This window comes from Zingiber officinale, chromosome 3A (assembly GCF_018446385.1).
Source record: "Zingiber officinale cultivar Zhangliang chromosome 3A, Zo_v1.1, whole genome shotgun sequence".
In the NCBI taxonomy this organism is placed as follows: Eukaryota; Viridiplantae; Streptophyta; class Magnoliopsida; order Zingiberales; family Zingiberaceae; genus Zingiber; species Zingiber officinale.
The window spans coordinates 103,881,358-103,901,533 of NC_055990.1; the positions used below are offsets into that span (position 1 = coordinate 103,881,358).

Below are 20,176 nucleotides of genomic sequence, written 5' to 3' on the forward strand. Positions count from 1 at the left end.
AGTCTATGTAACCATTCCAAACCCTTAAAATACATTTGTATACATAAAAAGGGTATTTTCGTGTTGAAAACAAGGATGGAATGGTTAAGGAAGACTTCATTGAAGTTTAGGTTGAGGTTTGTTTCAAATTTTGAACATTTGAACCTCAAAACTTCTAAATCTGGGTTTCCTAAAGGTTTAGTCATTGTTGGTGCAATGACAGAAGTTACCACCATGTCTTTAGGGGGAGGGACTCTTTAAAGGCATGAAAATTATTTTTCATGAACCTTGGAAGGTGGTTAACCTTCTTTAAAGAAAATGCTCATGGACGAGCTTTTGAACTTGAAATGGGGAGTGGATATCCTCATTATTTCAAGTGGGAACTCAAGATGTTAGAAAATGCTCAAGGTTGGGTATTTGTCTACATTGAGGAAGAAGTTAAGGATAAATGAAGGGTATGGGACCTTCATTATCATGTTGGTTCAACGAGTGAAGTTGTAACCAATGATAAGCAACTCTTTAGGGGGAGAGTTTTCAACAAATGGATTTGTTGAAGTGTGCCCAAAGAGGGGGCATAGGTTGATGTGTGCCAATAGGGGGAGAATGAAAGGACGTGTGAAAGGGAGTAAGTTAGGCTTTCATTATCTAAGAGGGAGTTTTCCCTCTTGGGGGAGAATGAAAAGCTTAACTTATGCTTTCATTACCTAGTGGCATGAAGAATGAGGCTATGGGATTAGCCTAACTTACATGTGGCATTGTAAGTGTTATTGTGGTATTGTCAAACATCAAAAAGGGGGAGATTGTTGGTGCAACATCCCTCAGGTCAAGGTTGACCTGGTTGACCAAGCTGAGTCTTGGTTTGGGTTTAGATGTTTGACAATAAGATATTGATTGAAGAAGAGTCAAGTAGGTCAAGGATGACCGGATACTTGACTGGGAAGTCCTAACTGGGATGTTAGGCAGGAAGAAAATCCTGGTGAGTGAAGCCAGGTGAAAGACCTAGTGAGTGAAGCTAGGCAATTGGGAAGTCCTAGTGAGTGAAGCTAGGTAGGAGAAAAATCCTGGTGAGTGAAGCCAGGTGAAAGACCTAGTGAGTGAATCTAGGCAATTGGGAAAGTCCTGGTGAGTGAAGCCAGGCAAGAGAAATCCAGATGGGTCAAGGTTGACCAGACATTTGGTGAGAGTCCAAGTAGGTCAAAGGGATTGACCGGATACTTGGCACGAGGAAGAAAAGTCCAAGTAGGTCTTAGGGAGTGACCGGATATTTGGCAAGAAGAGAAAAGTCCAAGTGGGTCAAAGGGATTGACCAGACACTTGGTGAGAGAGTCCTAGCTGGCCAAGGGTGACCGGATGCTAGGTCTTATGTACCAACAAGTCATGGTTGACTAGATGTTGGTTTAGGGGGCTTTGGGCTTGGTTTTGGGCAAAAACCAAGGTTTGGATTGATCCGTGGATTGATCCAGCAGGTTTGGATTGATCCGTGGATTGATCCAGCAGGTTTGGATTGATCCGTGGATTGATCCAGCAGGTTTGGATTGATCCGTGGATTGATCCAGCAGGTTTGGATCGATCAGTGGATCGATCCAGAAGATCTGGATCGATCCGTGGATCGATCCGGTGAGTCCCCACGAACAGAACCTCTCTGGATCGATCCGTGGATCGATCCAGAGGTCCCAATCGATCAGTGGATCGATTGGGACGCTGCTGCTTCGCGCGATAAGTGCTGGATCGATCCGTGGATCGATCCAGAAGTTTTTCCAGAGCACAGAGGCGCTCTGGATCGATCCGTGGATCGATCCAAAGCCTCCCCAATCGATTGGGAGCAATCCAATCGATTGGGATTCGACCGTTGGCGCTTTATAGCTGTTGGCGTGCGATTTCTTCAGTAGAACTTCACCGATTCATTCCAGATTCAACACAGCTCTTCCCAGCACTCTCTAAGCTCCTCACCGCCAGTTCTTGAAGGTTCTTGGAGGTTCATCCAAGTCAAGAGGCGAGTTGCAACGAGAAGAAGAAGAAGCTAGGGTTTTTACTGCATTTCTTGTAAGCTTTTGCTTATTCTTTACTACCCTTTCTTCTTCTTGTACTGAGAGTCTTGTAGGGCTTCTCCGCCCTCGGTAGTTACCGAAAAGGAGTGTTTTCATAGTGGAGGGTGCGTGTGTGGTGTGGATCCTTGGATTAGTCATCTCCGTTGGAGGTGGATACCAAGTAAACTCCTAGTGTTAGCGTGTTTGTGTTTGTTTATGTATTTTCCGCTGCGCATTCTTAAAGAAACAAGCAACACCGAGCAACGAGCACGCGACGAGCTATTCACCCCCCCTCTAGCTACTTTTGGTCCTAACAGCTCCCATATCCAAGAAGGTCATGTGCCTCGCCACGTCAGTACTGGGAACCGATTATGGAAATTAATATTTAATGGAATTAATAACTTAAGGTGATTTGGGTCGAACGTGTTAAGTTCCGCAGGAGACCCAAGTCAAAACCTAAAAGAACGAATATATTAAGTTTTGGATCAAACGTGTTAAGTTCCGCAGGCGATCCAAAATTTAATTTAAAAGAACACATGGTAGCTAGGAAAAGGTTCAGACCTTTGTACAAATTTTTGTACAGTGGAACCTCTAGGTTTTCCGAGTAACAACCAGCAATTGGTATCAGAGCTAGGGTTTTGCCTCTGTGTATTTGGTATTAGTTTAATTATGCACATGTCATACATAATTTAGGCAGGTTAATAGTAGGATGTGCTAACTTTGTGGATGCAGGATCCAACTATTATGGCTTTTAGTTATTATGTGTGTGATTGGACCCTTGGACATGTCAAGGGCATTTATATGTGTGTGCATGATTGTATTAAAATACAGCAGGAGCTGTATTTAGTTTTATTAGGATTTTATTTTTGATCTAGATACATGTACATTCCTTTTATGGAATATAGGATCAAAAATGTAAAATTCTATTTATGTCGTGGATCGAATCTTGCAAAGCGTGGAACCTTCTAAGGACCAGAGGCGCAGCGGAACTAGGAGCAAGATGGATGCGACAGCTAGACCCGGTGGCCAAATATGGCAGCAGCTTGGGATGACAACACACGGAGGACAACTAGAGATAAAAGCCATAATAGTTGAAAATTAGATTTTCTATTTATTGCTTTTATATTGTGTTGTGTGTATATGTTAGTTTACATGTTTAGTAGGCTAGCATAGTTAAAATTCCTCATTTATAAATAACTAAGTGGGAGAGGGATTTTTAAATAAATCCCATGGTCTCTATTACTGGTTTGTAAGTGATGCTAACAAGCTTGCGCGTTGGCTCTGAGTGCCTTCCTCCATAACGGATGAGCTTGTTTGTGGATCACTAGAACAGACTTCCATTTTTGGATGACTATAGGAAGTTAATTAAGAGCGTGTGATCTTCCCCAACGGAAGGGGCATAATCTTATTAATGGACTTAGTGTCAAGTAATGGTATACACTTAGACACATCTAATAGTATCCTCCCCATCGGAGTCACTGCTATTATTTGTGTGACCAAAAGACACCAACTATTAATTTTATTTGTCAAAAGGTTAGGTTGACAAGATAATAAAATTAATGGGATAAAATCCTCCTTTTACAAATGTTGAATTTGTATACGTCCAGACTAACGTGGCATACAAAATTCACGATGTTTTGAGGTGTTGGTTAATTTAAAATAGTATTGTTTGAGAAATCAATATTTTTCTAAATTTAGAGTTCTGACCAAAAGTTATTTGTGATTCTTAGGATGACTTTCAACCCACTGTCCATCATACTTCAACAAAATAGACTTACTAGACCTAATTACATAGATTGGAAAAGAAACCTAGACATTGTTCTTACTGCTGAAAGCTATAAATTTGTACTGACTGAGCAGTGCCCTGAAGCACCTACTGGTGAATCTACCCAAGAGGAGATTGAATATCATAGGAAATGGGTAAAAGCAGATGAGATGGCGCGGTGTTACATTTTGGCTTCAATGTCAAATGTATTGCAACATCAGCATCAAGATTTACCAACAGCCTATGATATTATGAACAATCTCAAGGAACTCTTTGGTCATCAGGATAGGGCTTCTAGGCAAGAAGCCATGAGAAAGATAATGACAACCACCATGCAAGAGGGTACTCCTGTGAGGGATCATATCCTAAAGATGATGGCTTATCTGAACGAGATACAGATCCTTGGAGGAGAAATTGATGGGGAAACCCAGATCGATATGATCCTCCAAACACTACCTAGAAGTTTTGAGCAATTCCGCCTGAATTACAATATGAACAAAAGGGTATATTCATTGGCGGAACTACTGACAGAACTTCAGGCAGCAGAAGGATTATTTCGTCACAATGCTCAAATTCACTATGCTGAAAATGGTTCTACTTCTAAACCGAGAGGAAAGAAGAAGAAGAAACAAGCTAGTTCAGCAAAGAAAGTGAATAAGTCTCAGAGTACAGGATTTAAAGCTGGAGTGAAGAAGCCAAAGGGCAAGTGCTTCATCTGCAAGCAGGCAGGACATTGGAAGGCGGACTGTCCTCGTAGGAACTAAAACAAAGGTATATCTCATGCTCTAGTTGTTGAAACATGTTTAGCGGTGTTATCTACCAGCACCTGGTGTGTAGATACAGGAGCCACTGATCATTTCTGCAATTCCTTGCAGGGGTTCCAGGAAACCCGACGACTATCTGAAGGAGAAATTACCGTCTACATGGGCAATGCTACTAAGGTGGCAGTTGTTGCAGTGGGAGACGTCTACTTATCTTTTAGTAGAAATAGGAATTTGGTTTTAAGAAATTGTCTTTATGTACCCAGTTTTAGAAAGAATTTAATTTCAGTTTCTAAACTGTTTTTAGATGGATATTCAGTTTCTTTCAGTAACGATGTAGTTATTAAAAGAAATATAGTGATTATCTGTTCTGGTGCATTAGTTGGCAATTTGTATACTTTAAATCTAATTTCTTCCACAAAGCAAAACATGGAAATTTATAACTCATCTTCTAACTCTAATAAGAGAAAAGAACCTTCGGAAATGAACCAAGCATATCTTTGGCATCTAAGGCTTGGTCATATTAACTTAAGTAGGATTCAGAGGCTTATAGCCGATGGACTTTTGGGTTCATTAGAGTTGGAAAATTTTCCAACTTGTGAATCCTGCTTGGAAGGTAAAATGACCAAGAGGCCGTTCAAGGCCAAGGTGTATAGAGCCAAAGAAGTGTTAGAGTTGGTTCACTCTGATTTGTGTGGTCCTATGTCTGTCCAGGCAAGAGGAGGTTTTGAATATTTTGTCTCTTTCATAGACGATTATTCAAGATATGGATACATTTACCTAATGCGCCGCAAGTCCGAGTGCTTTGATAAGTTCAAAGAATACAAGGCTGATGTGGAGAAACGACTAGGTAAAAGTATCAAGACACTACGATCAGATCGTGGTGGCGAATACCTCTTAGGAGAGTTTAGGAATTACTTATTAGAGGCTGGGATTCAATCCCAACTGTCCGCACCTGGTACACCCCAACAGAATGGTGTGGCAGAACGAAGGAATAGGACTCTTATGGAGATGGTTAGATCGATGATGAGTTATTCAGAATTACCAAATTCGTTTTGGGGATATGCTCTGGAAACAGCAGTGTATGTTTTGAACTTAGTACCTTCTAAATCAGTTTCTTCTACTCCCATAGAATTGTGGAATGGACGTAAACCCAGTCTAAGACATATTCGGATTTGGGGTAGTCCAGCACATGTGCTGAAATCAGATGCTGATAAGTTAGAATCCCGTACAGAAGTTCGCGTGTTTGTAGAATATCCCAAAGGAACGAAAGGTGGTTTATTTTATAGTCCTAAAGACCAGAAGGTCATTGTTAGTGTAACAACCACTTTTCTTACTTACTACTCTCTAAGGGCGACCGTTACCTAACTCCTACTCTACTTACTAGTGTCACTTATGCTATTATTAGCGACACTTAGATTTATCACGGTTCAGAGAAATTCCTACCGAAAAATTTCGGCAGAGTCTCCCCTGTACCGGTGACCAAATCTATAATACACAAGATATATACACATCCACATGCGGCTGGATCACAATTTATTCACAACCACGCAGTAATAAATCATATCATAATCAAAAACTAATCTAGCAACATGAACTAAACTCAAGCTCCCAGAATGAAGCATAATAAGCTACAATGCACATCAAACTCAATTATAAACTCATAATTTCATAACAGAAATAAGGAAAATAAACTAGACATAAACTCTAAATAAATAAGTCTTGCTAGTCCCCTCTGGACCTCTCCATAGTTCAGTCACCACACACATCCATCATCACCACCACCCTGTCGCCTCCCTTCATATCTTAGCTTTTCCTTTATCTGTAGTAGGAGGAAAGAAAACAAGATCTATAAGCGAAAACGCTTAGTAAGTACTAATCTATCTCACAAAACTCGAAATGCATAAATGAAATGCATAAGTGCTGATACTGAAATAATAAAGCTATCTGCATGTGCTCATGGTATACAGAAAATGGACGGAATACAAATCATACTCAGTATCAAGCAGGATAACAAGAAACTAACAATGTAAACTTAGAATCAAAGAAACTAACCATTCTTATTTATTCTAAGCTTGGAACTTATTTCATTTCTTGTATCCTGGTGTTAGAAATTAATCTTTTAATTTCTATCTTTTACTTTCTTCTTCTTTCTTTCTTCCTTCTTACTTAACTTTTCTTTTCTTGGGTTTTCTTTTCTTGGGCCCAGGCTTAGTACCATCTCATGCGCGTTCCCTAATAGGTTGGGGTTGCGAGCCACCAATCCTAAAAGAGCAGACCTCGGTCTACCAGGGCCAAGACCTCGGAAATGGTCACCTGGATTTGTTTAACGACAAGCTCTTGGATGTCGGGTACTAGCCTCTTGCTTTACTTACTTGTTATCTTTCTTATTCTGATATTAAAAATGCCCTGGCATTTAATTAAGCTTTAGTGTTCTTTTAATCCTAAACTACTTCCAGAAAAATGGTTTCAGGAATTCTAAAACATGGTAGTAGCATGGGAGTAAACTAATTCCAATCATACTGTAAATATAGGCAAAGAATGCTACTTTAGTGATTCCAATCATGCTGTAAATATAGGCAAAGAATGCTACTTTAGTGATTCCAATCATGTTGTAAATAAAGCAAAAAGGAAGCTAATTCTAGACGTTTTAGCATGCTGTAATAAAAGTAAAAGAATGCAACTTTACGCTTCTTATCATGTTGTAAAAACTCTAAATCCATTTGCTGGAATTTATGGCAGCAATTAGGCCTACACGAATACTACATTTAAGGCTGTAGGCATGCTAAAGAGACAACTATAAGCTGAAATTAAGGCTGTCCGGTTTAACCAGGAGTTCGAAATAGAGTTTCTATGTAAGAAATGCTCAAAATCTACTTGGTATAAGGACCTCAATTCTGTAATAGCATAAACTTGAACTAATAGCATAAACAAATATCATAAACGAGGAGCTAATAGCACAAACAGAGAATGCTATATTCTTCAACAGAACACCTCTAAGCATGGAAAACTCTCGGCAGTTTTAAGCACAAGGAAACATCAAATCCGAAATCCTTAAACGGATGAACAAGGAATTTGTTCCCAGAACACTTCTATGCATAGGAAACTCACGGCAGTATTAAATGGCAGCAATCTTCACAACAAGGTAAAACCACAACCAACTACTCTTAACCACTGAATCCAACTACAATAGAAGCAAAGGGAAGAACAAAAGAGATTCGGAGTTATCCTACATGCTCAATTAAACAAAACCAGTTCTTGGTCTCTCTTTGAAACCCACGGCAAAACACCCAAAGCCAAAAATCTTTATAACATGGTTCGGATTCAAGAAACTCGGGAAACAAGGAAACAAACCGAAAGATCGGAGCAACTCCTACCGCAGGTGAGTAGTACTTACCCCTTGTTCTTGCACTTACAACCGAGAAGGAGGAAGGGGCGATTAGGGTTCCGGGTGGAGCTCGAAATCTCGGTCTCCTCTTGTGCTCGCGGGCTCTCTTCGACGGGAGGAACTCGGGTCCGCAAGGTTCGCCGGAAAGAAGCTCCAAAGTGGCTGCGTTTCCGCCCGAGCACAGCGCCGTCGCGTCGGGAGAGGAGGAAAGTTAGGTTTTGGGGAAAAGAAAACTTAAACCTTCTCTTATCATTCGGGTTTTTCCATTATAACTATACTTTATATCCAATTCTCTCCATATTAGGTTGACAAAGTCCGTGTAGCTCAGCTGGTTTGGGCCGGTTTTGCTTAAAGCCTAGCTCATGGGTTCGAATCCCAGCCGCGCACTTTTATTCCCCTTTTATTCAAAACGCTCTAACTATAGCTTAAATATATTCCACCTCCTATATAATTAACAAAGCTTTTGTAGACCGGTTGGTTTGCTGCGCTTTGACTAAGTCAAGGCTCGTGGATTCGAGTCTCGGCTGCCACTATTTTCCTTCTTATTTACTCTTATTCCTAACTACTACTTATATACATATTGCTCCATATACAACTAACAAAAACTCGCTGGCTTAGTTGGTCAGGCCGATTTTGGCTTGGGTCAGTCTGACCCGAGGTCCCGGGTTCAAACCTCACTTCCAACGCTTTTTGCCTAAACTTCTTTGGTTTTGTAAAAATGCTAAACGACCTCCAAAAATTACGCAAAAATACTCTAAAAATTTCTAACAATCTCTAGAATATTTTAAAAGCATTTTAAAATATCTTTATGGACATTTGAAACTCAGAATAGGGAAAATTGGGTCGTTACAGTTAGCACCAATGCCCAGTTTCTAGAAGAAGACTATATAATGGATCACAAGCCCAGTAGCAAAGTTGTTTTAGAAGAACTTAGAGAGGACATGTCTACTTCAGTACCAACAGTACAAGATGAAGTACCACAAGAGACTGCAACACGTGTCACACATGATACACAACCACAGACAGTGCCTCGTCGTAGTGGGAGGGTTGTAAGGCAACCTGAAAGATTCATGTTTTTGGGAGAGTCTTCGGATTTGATCCCGGGTAAACATGAACCTGATCCCCGGACATATGACGAAGCACTCCAAGATATAGATGAGATCTTGGCAAAGGCGATGAATTCAAATAGAGTCTATGTACTCTAATAAGGTCTGGGAGTTTGTAGAACCACCGATGGTGTAAAAGCCGTTGGATGCAAGTGGATCTACAAAAGGAAAAGAGGGACAGACGGGAAGGTAGAAACCTTCAAAGCTAGGCTTGTTGCGAAAGGGTACACTCAGAAAGAGGGAATCGATTATGAGGAAACCTTTTCACCGGTAGCCATGCTTAAGTCTATCCGGATACTCTTATCCATTGCTGCTCATATGGATTATGAGATTTGGCAAATGGATGTCAAGACAGCTTTCCTTAATGGAAGTCTTGAAGAGAACATCCATATGAAGCAACCAGAAGGGTTCATTGAAAAAGGCAAAGAGCATCTAGTGTGCAAGCTCAATCGGTCCATTTATGGACTGAAGCAAGCTTCAAGGTCTTGGAACATCCGGTTTAATGAAGTAATCCAGTCATATGGATTTATTCAGTGTCCGGATGAGTCTTGTGTATACAAGAAGTGTAACGGAAACGTGGTGGTATTTCTTGTACTATACGTAGATGATATTTTGTTAATTGGCAACAATGTCAAGGTATTATCAGACGTAAGGGTATGGTTGTCCAAACAATTTGATATGAAGGACTTAGGAGAGTGTGCACACATTCTTGGGATCAAAGTGATAAGGGATCGCAAGAAAAGAATGTTGTGTCTGTCCCAAGCTTCATATATAGATACAATCCTTGCTCGTTTTAGTATGCAGGATTCCAAGAAAGGTTTCTTACCTTTTAGGCATGGAATAGCTCTATCTAAAGAGATGTCTCCTAAGACATCAAAGGAGATAGAAGACATGAAAGCAGTTCCTTATGCCTCGGCTGAAGGAAGCCTTATGTATGCAATGCTATGTACGAGACCTGATATTTGTTTTGCCATTGGCATGGTCAGCAGATATCAGAGTAACCCTGGACAAGGACATTGGACTGCGGTAAAGCATATATTAAAGTACCTGAGAAGGACTAGAGATTATATGCTAATTTACCAAGCAGACGATTTGCTCCCTATGGGTTACACGGATTCAGATTTCCAATCAAATAGGGACAATAGTAAGTCTACATCAGGCTATGTGTTTACTTTAGGAGGTGGAGTCATTTCATGGAGGAGTGTTAAGCAGAAATGCGTATCGGACTCAACCATGGAAGCTGAGTATGTAGCAGCCTCTGAGGCAGCTAAAGAAGCAGTATGGCTCAGGAACTTTCTAATGGACTTAGATGTGATTCCTGGTTTGCCCAAAATTATCACAATTTATTGTGATAATAGCGGTGCAGTTGCAAACTCGAAGGAACCATGAGCTCGTAAGGCAAGTAAACATATAGAGCGCAAGTACCACCTGATACGAGATATCGTGAAGCGAGGAGAAGTTGTCATCGCCAAGATTGCATCAGCAGATAACCTGGCAGATCCTTTCAGTAAGGCCCTTCCGGCGAAAGCTTTTGATCGGCATGTGGAGGGAATGAGAATCAGATGTATGGTAGAAGATATGGCAGCTTAGTCATTAGTATAAGTGGGAGATTGTTGGAGTGTATACTGAAAACCTAAGCTTTTGTAAACATTTATGTTATATAAAGAATCACATTTGGTCAAATTGTCTACACTTGTTTGTAGTTGTTCAATTAATTTATATTGTAGATAACATAGTATGTGGTGTCACATATAGAAGATGATGTTATCAGTACCTTATAAATTATAAACAGTAGCTCACGACCAAAATGGAAAGGAACAAACCATTAGAAGGTCGTAGTGTAATTAGGTATCAGTTTATCTTGACTGTATAATTACACTAGTACACTCAGAGTGTATTGAGTAGGACCATTTAAGGTCGTTTCTTTTATACTGACTTTATAAAGAAACAAAGACCTTGGTTATTATGGAAGTGTGTGCTCTTAATCCTAATATAATAACAAGCACATATATTTGATATTTATTTCTTTAATTTATCAATGGGTGAGATTTAGTTCGATGAATCAATAAGCCCGATAAATTGGGAAATGATATCACTTATAGTGTGTATTGTTGATTATAGAAGGAAACTGTGTCCTAGAGATACTAGGTTGATAATGTCCTCAAGAGGAGCTCATAAGGATTGTCATGTTAAACCCTGCAGGTGGACTTAGTCCGACATGACGATAAAGTTGAGTGGTACTACTCTTGGACTAAGATATTAATTAAATGAGTTGTCAGTAACTCACTTAATTAGTGGACATTCGATATCTTAAACACAGGGAGACTAAAACACTCATAATAAGAAGGAGCCCAAAAATGTAATTTGGGATTGGTGCGGTAGTTCAATAATAGTTCTCTAGTGGAATGAATTATTATTGATAAAATTAAGTTGCGTGTTCGGGGCGAACACGGGATGCTTAATTTTATCGGGAGACCAAAACCAATTCCTCCTCTCGGTCCCTATCGTAGCCTCTTATTTATAGAGTTCTATACCCACCTATACCCACCTTCTATACCCACCAATAGGGGGCCGGCCAAGCTAGCTTGGGAACCAAGCTAGGGCCGGCCTAGGTATAAGATTGGGTGGTCGGCCCTAGTTTGAACTCAAGCTAGTGGGGGCCGGCCAAATTAAATTAAAAAAGAAATTTAATTTTAATTTTTATTATGTGGAAGATATAATTTATTAAAGAGAATTAAAATTAAAATATCTCTCTTGTAAAAGATCTACAAAAGATTAAAGAAAGAGATTAGATCTCTTTCCTTATTTGTAAATTGGTGAGATATTTTATTTTCTCTTTAAAAATTATTCACATGTTGTAAAATTAAAATTATAGAAATTTCCTTTTTATCAACCATGAAGAGATTTTGAAGAGAAATTTTATTTTTTAAAATTTCCGGAAACAAATTAGGAAGTTTTAATTGTTGATTGAAACTTGTCCAATTTGTTTTCATTGATGTGGCCAGCCATAAGATTTCAATTGGGGAAATTTTATTTTATTTTTCTCAATTAAATCATGTCAAGAAAATTGAGGAAATATTATTGTAATTAAATTTCCTAATTTGCCTAGGCCAAGGAATATAAAAGAAGGGGTGAGGGTGCCTTCAAAAGACACAACCTCTATTATTTTCTCTCCCTCTTTTCCTTGGTGTTGTGGCCGGCCATCATCTCTTCTCCTCTTCCTCTTTGTGGTGGCCGAAACTCTCTATTGCTTGGAGCTCTTGTGGAGGCCGGATACTACTTGGAGAAGAAGAAGAAGAAGGAGAGAAAGCTTGCGTCTCTTGGAGCTTGGTTGGTGTTTTGTTCTTCATCCTTGGTAAAGCTTCTTTGTGGCCGAACCTAGCTAGGAGGAGAAGAAGGCGGTTGGTGGTTTCTCATCTCGGAAGATCGTTGCCCACACAACGTCCGAGGTTAGAAGAGGAATACGGTAGAAGATCAAGAGGTCTTTCTAAAAGGTATAACTAGTAATTTTTCTTTCCGCATCATACTAGTTATTTTTGGAAAAATACCAAATACAAGAGGCTTATGATTCTAGAATTTCGAATATGTTTTTCGATGTTGTGTTCTTTTATTTTTTCTTTTCCTTGTTATTTGATTGTTCTTTTCGGTTAACCTAAAGTTATTTTAGGAAATTAAATATTAGCTTTCTATAAAAGGTTTTGTCTAGTCGGTGGTGGTTGCTCCCATATCCAAGAAGGCCATGTGCCTCGCCACGTCAGTACTGGGAACCGATTATGGAAATTAATATTTAATGGAATTAATAACTTAAGGTGATTTGGGTCGAACGTGTTAAGTTCCGCAGGAGACCCAAGTCAAAACCTAAAAGAACGAATAGATTAAGTTTTGGATCAAACATGTTAAGTTCCGCAGGCGATCCAAAATTTAATTTAAAAGAACACATGGTAGCTAGGAAAAGGTTCAGACCTTTGTACAAATTTTTGTACAGTGGAACCTCTAGGTTTTCCGAGTAGCAACCAGCAAAAATCACAAGGAAAAAAGAAAAAGAACACAACAATGAAATTAAGTTCGAAAAACAAGAATCGAATGTCTCTTGTATTTGGTATTTATACAAAGAAAAATTAACTAGTATGATGCGGAAATCAAATACTAGTTATACCTCTTCCTTGTATGCTAAAAACCTCGAGATCTTCTGTCGTATCCCTTGCTCGTCTTAGACGTCGTGTGGGCGACGATCCTCTAAGACGAACACCACCCGGAAAGCTTCTCCTCCTTCTCTAGAATTCGGCCACCACAAGGAGCAAAAGAGAGCAAAGGGAAGAGAGGGAGAGGGGCCGACCACTTGATGATCTCCAACAACACAATATCAATAGTTATATTTTACAAGGCCTCCCCTTCCCCCCTTTTTGTAACGCCCGCCCTCCCCTCCTGCCTAGTGAGGGCGGTGTTACTTTCTTCTATACATAGCGTACATACGAATAGTTTTCTTTATTTTTTTCTTTCAAAACAGCGGAAGTAATTTGTTCATTTAAATCATAACTAATCGTACCAGTATGTTCAACATGGTTATAAACTTAAGGAATCATAATCATCCATTCCTAACATAAGCGTAAGTAGAAATGGTCATGCAAGTCATCAACATGAAATAAACATAAGCAGGTGATTTATTTTCTTTAGCCAAGCCACCACCACACACATCTCTTGCCCCTCCTGCTACTCTTTTAGTTTATCCATCCTTTACCTTTATTTGCGGTACAAGGAAAGTAAGCTATGAGCACACAAGGCTCAGTAAGATCCTTTCCTACTCACAAAAACCGTACATATCATATAAGAGTAATCATATCACATATCATAGCATGAATGAAACTCATATCATGGCATAAATGGAAATCATATCATGGCATAATTAACAATCATATCATAGCATAAAGTGAGCATCATATCTTGGCATGAACTTATCATATCATAGCATAAAATAAACATCATATCATGACATAAACTTATCATGGCATAAATGGCATTCATATCATAATGTAAAGTAAGCATCATAACATATCATGTCATATCATAATAATAAGCATCATGACATATCATATCATAGTATAAAGAACATCCTATCATAGCATGTGAGTAAGCATCATATCATATCATTCCATATCATAAACATATATGCAAGATGTCCTTTAAATCTTGGATGATGTCATGTGCAAGATGCTTTTCAAAACATGCTTCATGTCATGTGCAAATGTCTTAAAAATAATATCATATAGTACTTAAAAATAATCTCAACATGAGGGGGCCCGACTTAGTACCACATACATACATAAATACACGCATCCTAAGTAGACCCAAGGTAGCTAGTCTTGAACCTACTAGGAAACTAGGCCCGTAGCTCGACCTAGGGGCACGTAAGGAGCCCACCCTTTACTAGGCCCGTTTCTTAGTCCATCGACCTAGGGGCGCATAAGGAGCCCACCCTTTTGGTACAAGCCATACAAAGTAAAATATTGTGTCATATACATATCATATACATGTCATTTATAACATCTCATATTCATATCATTCATAGCATATCATGTACATGTCATTCATAGCATATCATATTCATGTCGTTCATAGCATATCATGTACATGTCATTCATAGCATATCATATTCATGTCATTCATAACTTTTCATAACATAGAGAGTGCTCTTAGTCCCACTTGATAGGGAAGCAACTCGTAGGTCTTTCACTTAGCTTGTCATAAAGAGTGCTCTTAGTCCCAACAATAAGGAAGCATCTCTTAGGCCTTTTCTTTTCATTTCATAAAGCATTCATACTTGAGCATGTTACACAACATAGGAGACATTTCCATGCATGATTCATAAGCATACATAAATGAGCATTTAACACATCATGAAAAACATAAGAATGCATGGAACATAAGTTGGCATCTCCTAATTCATATCATGGCAAAGTGAAGCACATAAAGAGTCATAATTGGGTCTCAACATCAACCTACTAAGGGTGGCCGAAACATGCAAGGGTCGACCTAGGTTGCAAGAAATCATAATAGCATATAAACCCTAAATCAGTTTCATAACATTTATCCTAAGGAACATCATAGGCATATTAAATTTTGGTTCCAAGCTTCCTAGGTCTAAACTTCACAAGGTGGACGAAACATACAGGGCCTAGATCTAGGTTACAAATAGAATACAAACATGTGAACCCTAAACAATTTTCATGACATTTATTCTAAGCAACAACATGAGCATATTGAGTTTAGGTTTCAAGCTTCCTAGGTCCACAACTATAAGTGGCCGAATGTCCTAAATGTGAAGCTAGGTTCTCAACCAAATTCAAGCATGAGAATATCATGTTAATTTCATATCATATCATGGGGGAAAACATGAGCATGTTAGAGTTGAGTTTAAGCTTGTCTAAGCCTTAAATTTCATCTTGGCCGAAAGTTTAAAAGTGTGAAGACCTAGTTCTAAACAATATGAAATCTTAAGTACATCATGTTATCTTCATATCATATCATGAGGAAGATCATAAGCAAGTTAGATTTGAGGTTGAGCCTCACTAGGGTTTTAATTTCTTTCAAGGCCGAAACCCTAAGGTAAGGTTCACCTAGTTCCAAGCAACATACAAGCATGAAACAATCAAGGAACATTCATAACATATCACAAGAGAGATCCTAAGCATGCTAGTTTTTAGTTGAGCTTCTCTAGGGTTTTTAATCCCTTCATGGCCGAAACCCTAAGGTGGAGTTCACCTAGTTTTAAGCAACAAACAAACATGAAATATCAAGGAAACATTCATAACATATCATAAGAGAGATCTTAAGCATGCTAGTTTTGAGTTTGAGCTTCTCTAGGTTTTTTTTTTTTAATCCCTTCATGGCTGAAACCCTAAGGTAGAGTTCACCTAGTTTTAAGCAACAAACAAACATGAAATATCAAGGAAACATTCATAACATATCATAAGAGAGATCCTAAGCATGCTAGTTTTGGGTTTAAGCTTTCATAAGTCTTACAACTCATCATGGCCGAAAGTTTCAAGGAAAAACTCTAGGTTTTTAAATCATCTAAATTGAAGAAAACCACATAACCACTTGTACCACAGGTGAGGGGATACTTACATCCTCTTGCTTGGTCTTTTTCTTAAGAAATATACCCTTGTGAAGAAGAAGAAGAGAGCTCCTCCTTCTAGTATTTCCTTCGCTTCTCTTGCTTGTAAGAAGTAGGTCTTGAGGCTTTCTTCTTGGGGTTTAGTTTTCTTAGGAAGAGAGCTTGGTTGAATCTTGAATACTTGGGAGAGGGATGGCTCAAGGTCTCGGCAATGGTGAGGAAAGAAAGGAGGAAAATGAAACTCTTTTTTCTATTTTCCTTCTTATGCCAAGTGGGAGGAAAAATACAAGATGAATTTTGCCTTCCCTTTCTCATTCACTCCTTCCTAATTATCCTTAATGAGGCAAGGTGTCCCCATTCATCCCCTTAGTTCCTCTTATCTCATTCCCTCATGTTTCTCCACGAAAACGAAAGAGAAGGAAGAAGGAAAAAGACAACTTGTCTTTTGCTAGCTTTCTTCTTAATCATGAGAAGGAGGGAGAAAGCTACTTGATGTTTTATTGCTTCCTTCTCTTAATCATACATTTTACCTTTATCTACCATTTCCATCCTTTATTCAACAATAACTTATGATGGTCTAGTGGTCAATCCATAATCCTTAAAGATTAAAAAGGTTCAAGGTTCAATCCTTGACCAATTCCTTTTTATATATATTTTTTTTTGGTTCTATCTTATCTTTTTATTCTAAAAGAGAATCTTCACATACTTAGCTCAAGAAATTCGTGGGTGTTGCAGTACCCCATACCTCATAGAAAGTTCATCCTCGAACTTTAGAATAGCGACATCAGGTGGCACAGGACTTCCTGCTGAGTGCATCAGCCACTTTGTTCGCCTTTCCTGGATGATAAAAGATCTCGCAGTCATAGTCTTTGACTAGTTCGAGCCATCTACGTTGTCTCATATTCAGGTCTTTCTGGGTGAAGAAGTATTTCAAACTCTAGTGGTTGGTGTAAATCTTACACTGAGCTCCATATAAATAATGTCTCCATGTTTTGAGCGCAAAGACCACGGCTGCTAGTTCTAGGTCATGGGTGGGGTAATTCTTTTCATGCTCTTTAAGTTGTCTAGAGGCGTAGGCAATGACCTTGCCGTCTTGCATGAGTACAGCTCCCAGTCCTAATATGGAGGCATCGCTGTACATATCGAAGCCCTTGTCACATTCCGGAAGAGTAAGGATCGGAGCACTAGTCAGTCTCCTTTTTAATTCTGTGAAACTCTTCTCGTAGTCATCTGTCCATTCATACCTTTTGTTCTTTTTGGTGAGAGCTGTCACAGGGGCTGCAATTTTGGAAAAAAATCTTCTACAAATTTCCTGTAATAGCCTGCAAGCCCGAGAAAACTTCTAACTTCGCTGGCATTCTTCGGCCTGTTCCAGTTGCTTACAGCTTCGATCTTGCTTGGATCCACCATTACTCCGTCCTTGGAGATAACATGGCCCAAGAATGATATTCGATCAAGCCAGAACTCACATTTGGAAAACTTTGCATATAGTTGTTTCTCCTGAAGAATCTACAACACTGTGCTCAGGTGTTCAGCATGCTCCTCTTGGGTTCTGGAATAGATGAGAATATCGTCAATGAAGACGATCACAAATTTGTCGAGATATGCCGTAAATACCCGATTCATCAGATCCATAAATGTAGTAGGAGCATTAGTCACTCCAAAGGGCATAACTATAAACTCATAGTGTCCGTATCTTGTTCGAAATGTCGTCTTTGGAATATCACTCGGTTTCACTTTCACCTGATGATAGCCGGACCTCAGGTCAATCTTTGAGAAGACGGTTGCACCCTTCAATTGGTCGAACAAGTCGTCGATCCGTGGAAGAGGGAATCGGTTCTTGATTGTTACCTTATTTAGCTCTCGGTAATCTATACACATTCACATGGATTCATCCTTCTTCTTTACAAACAGTACCGGAGCTCCCCATGGGGAGTGACTAGGGCGGATAAGTCTCTTGTCAAGTAACTCTGACAGTTGTTCCTGGAGTTCCTTCAGCTTAGCCGGCGCCATTCGGTAGGGTGCTTTAGAGATCGGTTTAATGCCAGGAATCAATTCAATCTCGAATTCTATTTCTCGATCAGGGGCTAATCCTGGTAATTCATCAGGAAATACCCCTGGATATTTGCATACTACCCGGACATCTTCTAGCTTCTGGTCACCAGTTTGACTTGCGTCGACCATTGTGCTAGAAAGCCAGTACATCCTTTATCTAACATCTTTTGTGCCTTTATGGCTGATAAGAATCCCTCAATTCCTTCCCTTGGTTCCCCAATAAATTCGAACTCCAGTTCGGCTTCTGGTCGGAAGACTACTTCTTCTTTACGGCACTCGATTGAAGCGCCGTACTTGCTCAGGAAATCCATGCCTAGTATAATATCAAAATCCTGCATGTCGAGTATTATCAGATCGCAGTAGAGTTCTCTATCTGTGATTCGGATAGGCACGGCTCGCAGCATCTGATCGGATGGCATCACTTCTCCCGAAGGCAAGGTTGTTAAGAATTTACCATTTAAGACTTGTGGTGGCACTTCTATCTTCTTCGTGAAGGGTGTGGAGACAAACGAGTGGGTTACCCTAGTATCAAATAACACGGTAGCATACTGACTGAAAATAGGTAGCTGACCTGTGACAACTGTAGAAGCACTCGCCACGTCCTCCTTGGTGAGAGAGAAAACCCTGGCATTCGTCGTCACTGGTGGGGCTTCTAATTTCCCTTGGCTAATCGGAGTCCCTTCGAGAGCTGTTTGCATCTGATGTAGCTGTGCGGGGGTACTCCTATTCTGGTCATACTGCTGAGATGGTACCTGGAATCGGGTAGGGCAGTCTTTGACCATATGTCCTTCCTGTCCACAATTGTAGCACTTCCTCGTACCCTAGTGGCATACTCCGGAATGCTGCTTCCCACACGTGGTACACGGAGGGTACCTAGGCTGCTTATTTGCTGGACCACTTTTAGTGTTGTTCTATTGCTTTCTCTTTCCAATGGAGTTTCCTTTCCAGTTCGTCTTGGTATTCTGCGGTTTCTGTCCTTTCGTCTGTGCCGGATTCTTTCCCTCGTTCATCGCCTTCTGATAATGTTCGGTGATCAAGGCACTGCTGACTAGCTCCTCCGTGGTTTGCGGTCTATTAACTCCGCCGACCACATTCAAAGCTATCTCAGGTCGGAGCATCTTCAACATTAGTCTGACCCGTTCTCTTTCCGTGCTGATCAACTCTGGACATAGGCGTGCAAGGCGGTTGAAGCGCTTTACTGCTTCATTGACAGATAAGTCACCTTGCCGGAACTCGGTGAACTCGTCGTAATGTCGATTCGTCACTCGCATATGGAAATACTCCTCCAGGAACTCTGCTTCAAAATCGGCCCAATTCATTAGGTTGACCTGTCTTTTGGTCTTAACTCTTTCCCACCACATTCGTGCGTCTTCGGAAAAACAGAATGATACACACTTGATCTTCTCTGATATTGGCCAATCCAGCAGCTCTACGATCTTTCCACTGTCTTGAACCAGGCTTGGGCGTCCCATGGTTCGCAAGTACCCGAAAAATTCTTCGGCTTCAGCCTTAGCCACTGTATCAAGTAGGTTTCTTGTCGGACCACTGGGGTAGGGGCTATCGGTAGTACCGGTGCAGTTGTAGGTATGACGGGCGGTGTATTCTGATTTGTTGGTGGGGTGAACGAATTTCCTTGTTGATTCATCAGAGCAGTGATCACTTGTTGTTGTTCCGTGATCTGACGTTGTAGGTCTGTAACCACTTAGGTCAGATCTGGTGGAGTCACTATTTCCTCGGTCCTATTACCGCGTCTTCTAGTAGCCATGTTTATCTTCATAAATGACAACAAGGCTAGCATAAGTCATCATAGTTTCTAACCAGGCTAACCTAAGGTGATTATTATTCTTAACAAGTCCTAGCCTATGTTATAGTCAATTCTATCCTACTTTCATGTATCCCTAGGCTAAAACTGCAAATCATACAAGAGAGAAAAAAAAATATAAATAGACATGCGCATTAGATTAAAACATTACCTATCATG

General features: G+C 39.9%; 1 protein-coding gene across 1 annotated transcript in view; it reads left to right on the forward strand.

Annotated features, from left to right (window-relative positions):
- Positions 1-3,749: 3,749 nt before the first annotated feature.
- LOC122050548 overlaps positions 3,750-20,176 on the forward strand; it is a gene marked incomplete at its 5' end in the record, with an annotated part of 40,450 nt that continues 24,023 nt past the window's right edge. Inside the window, one exon of the mRNA XM_042611443.1 lies at positions 3,750-4,400. Within this exon, the coding sequence (XP_042467377.1) occupies positions 3,750-4,400 (651 nt within the window). The remainder of the gene's footprint in view (positions 4,401-20,176) is intronic.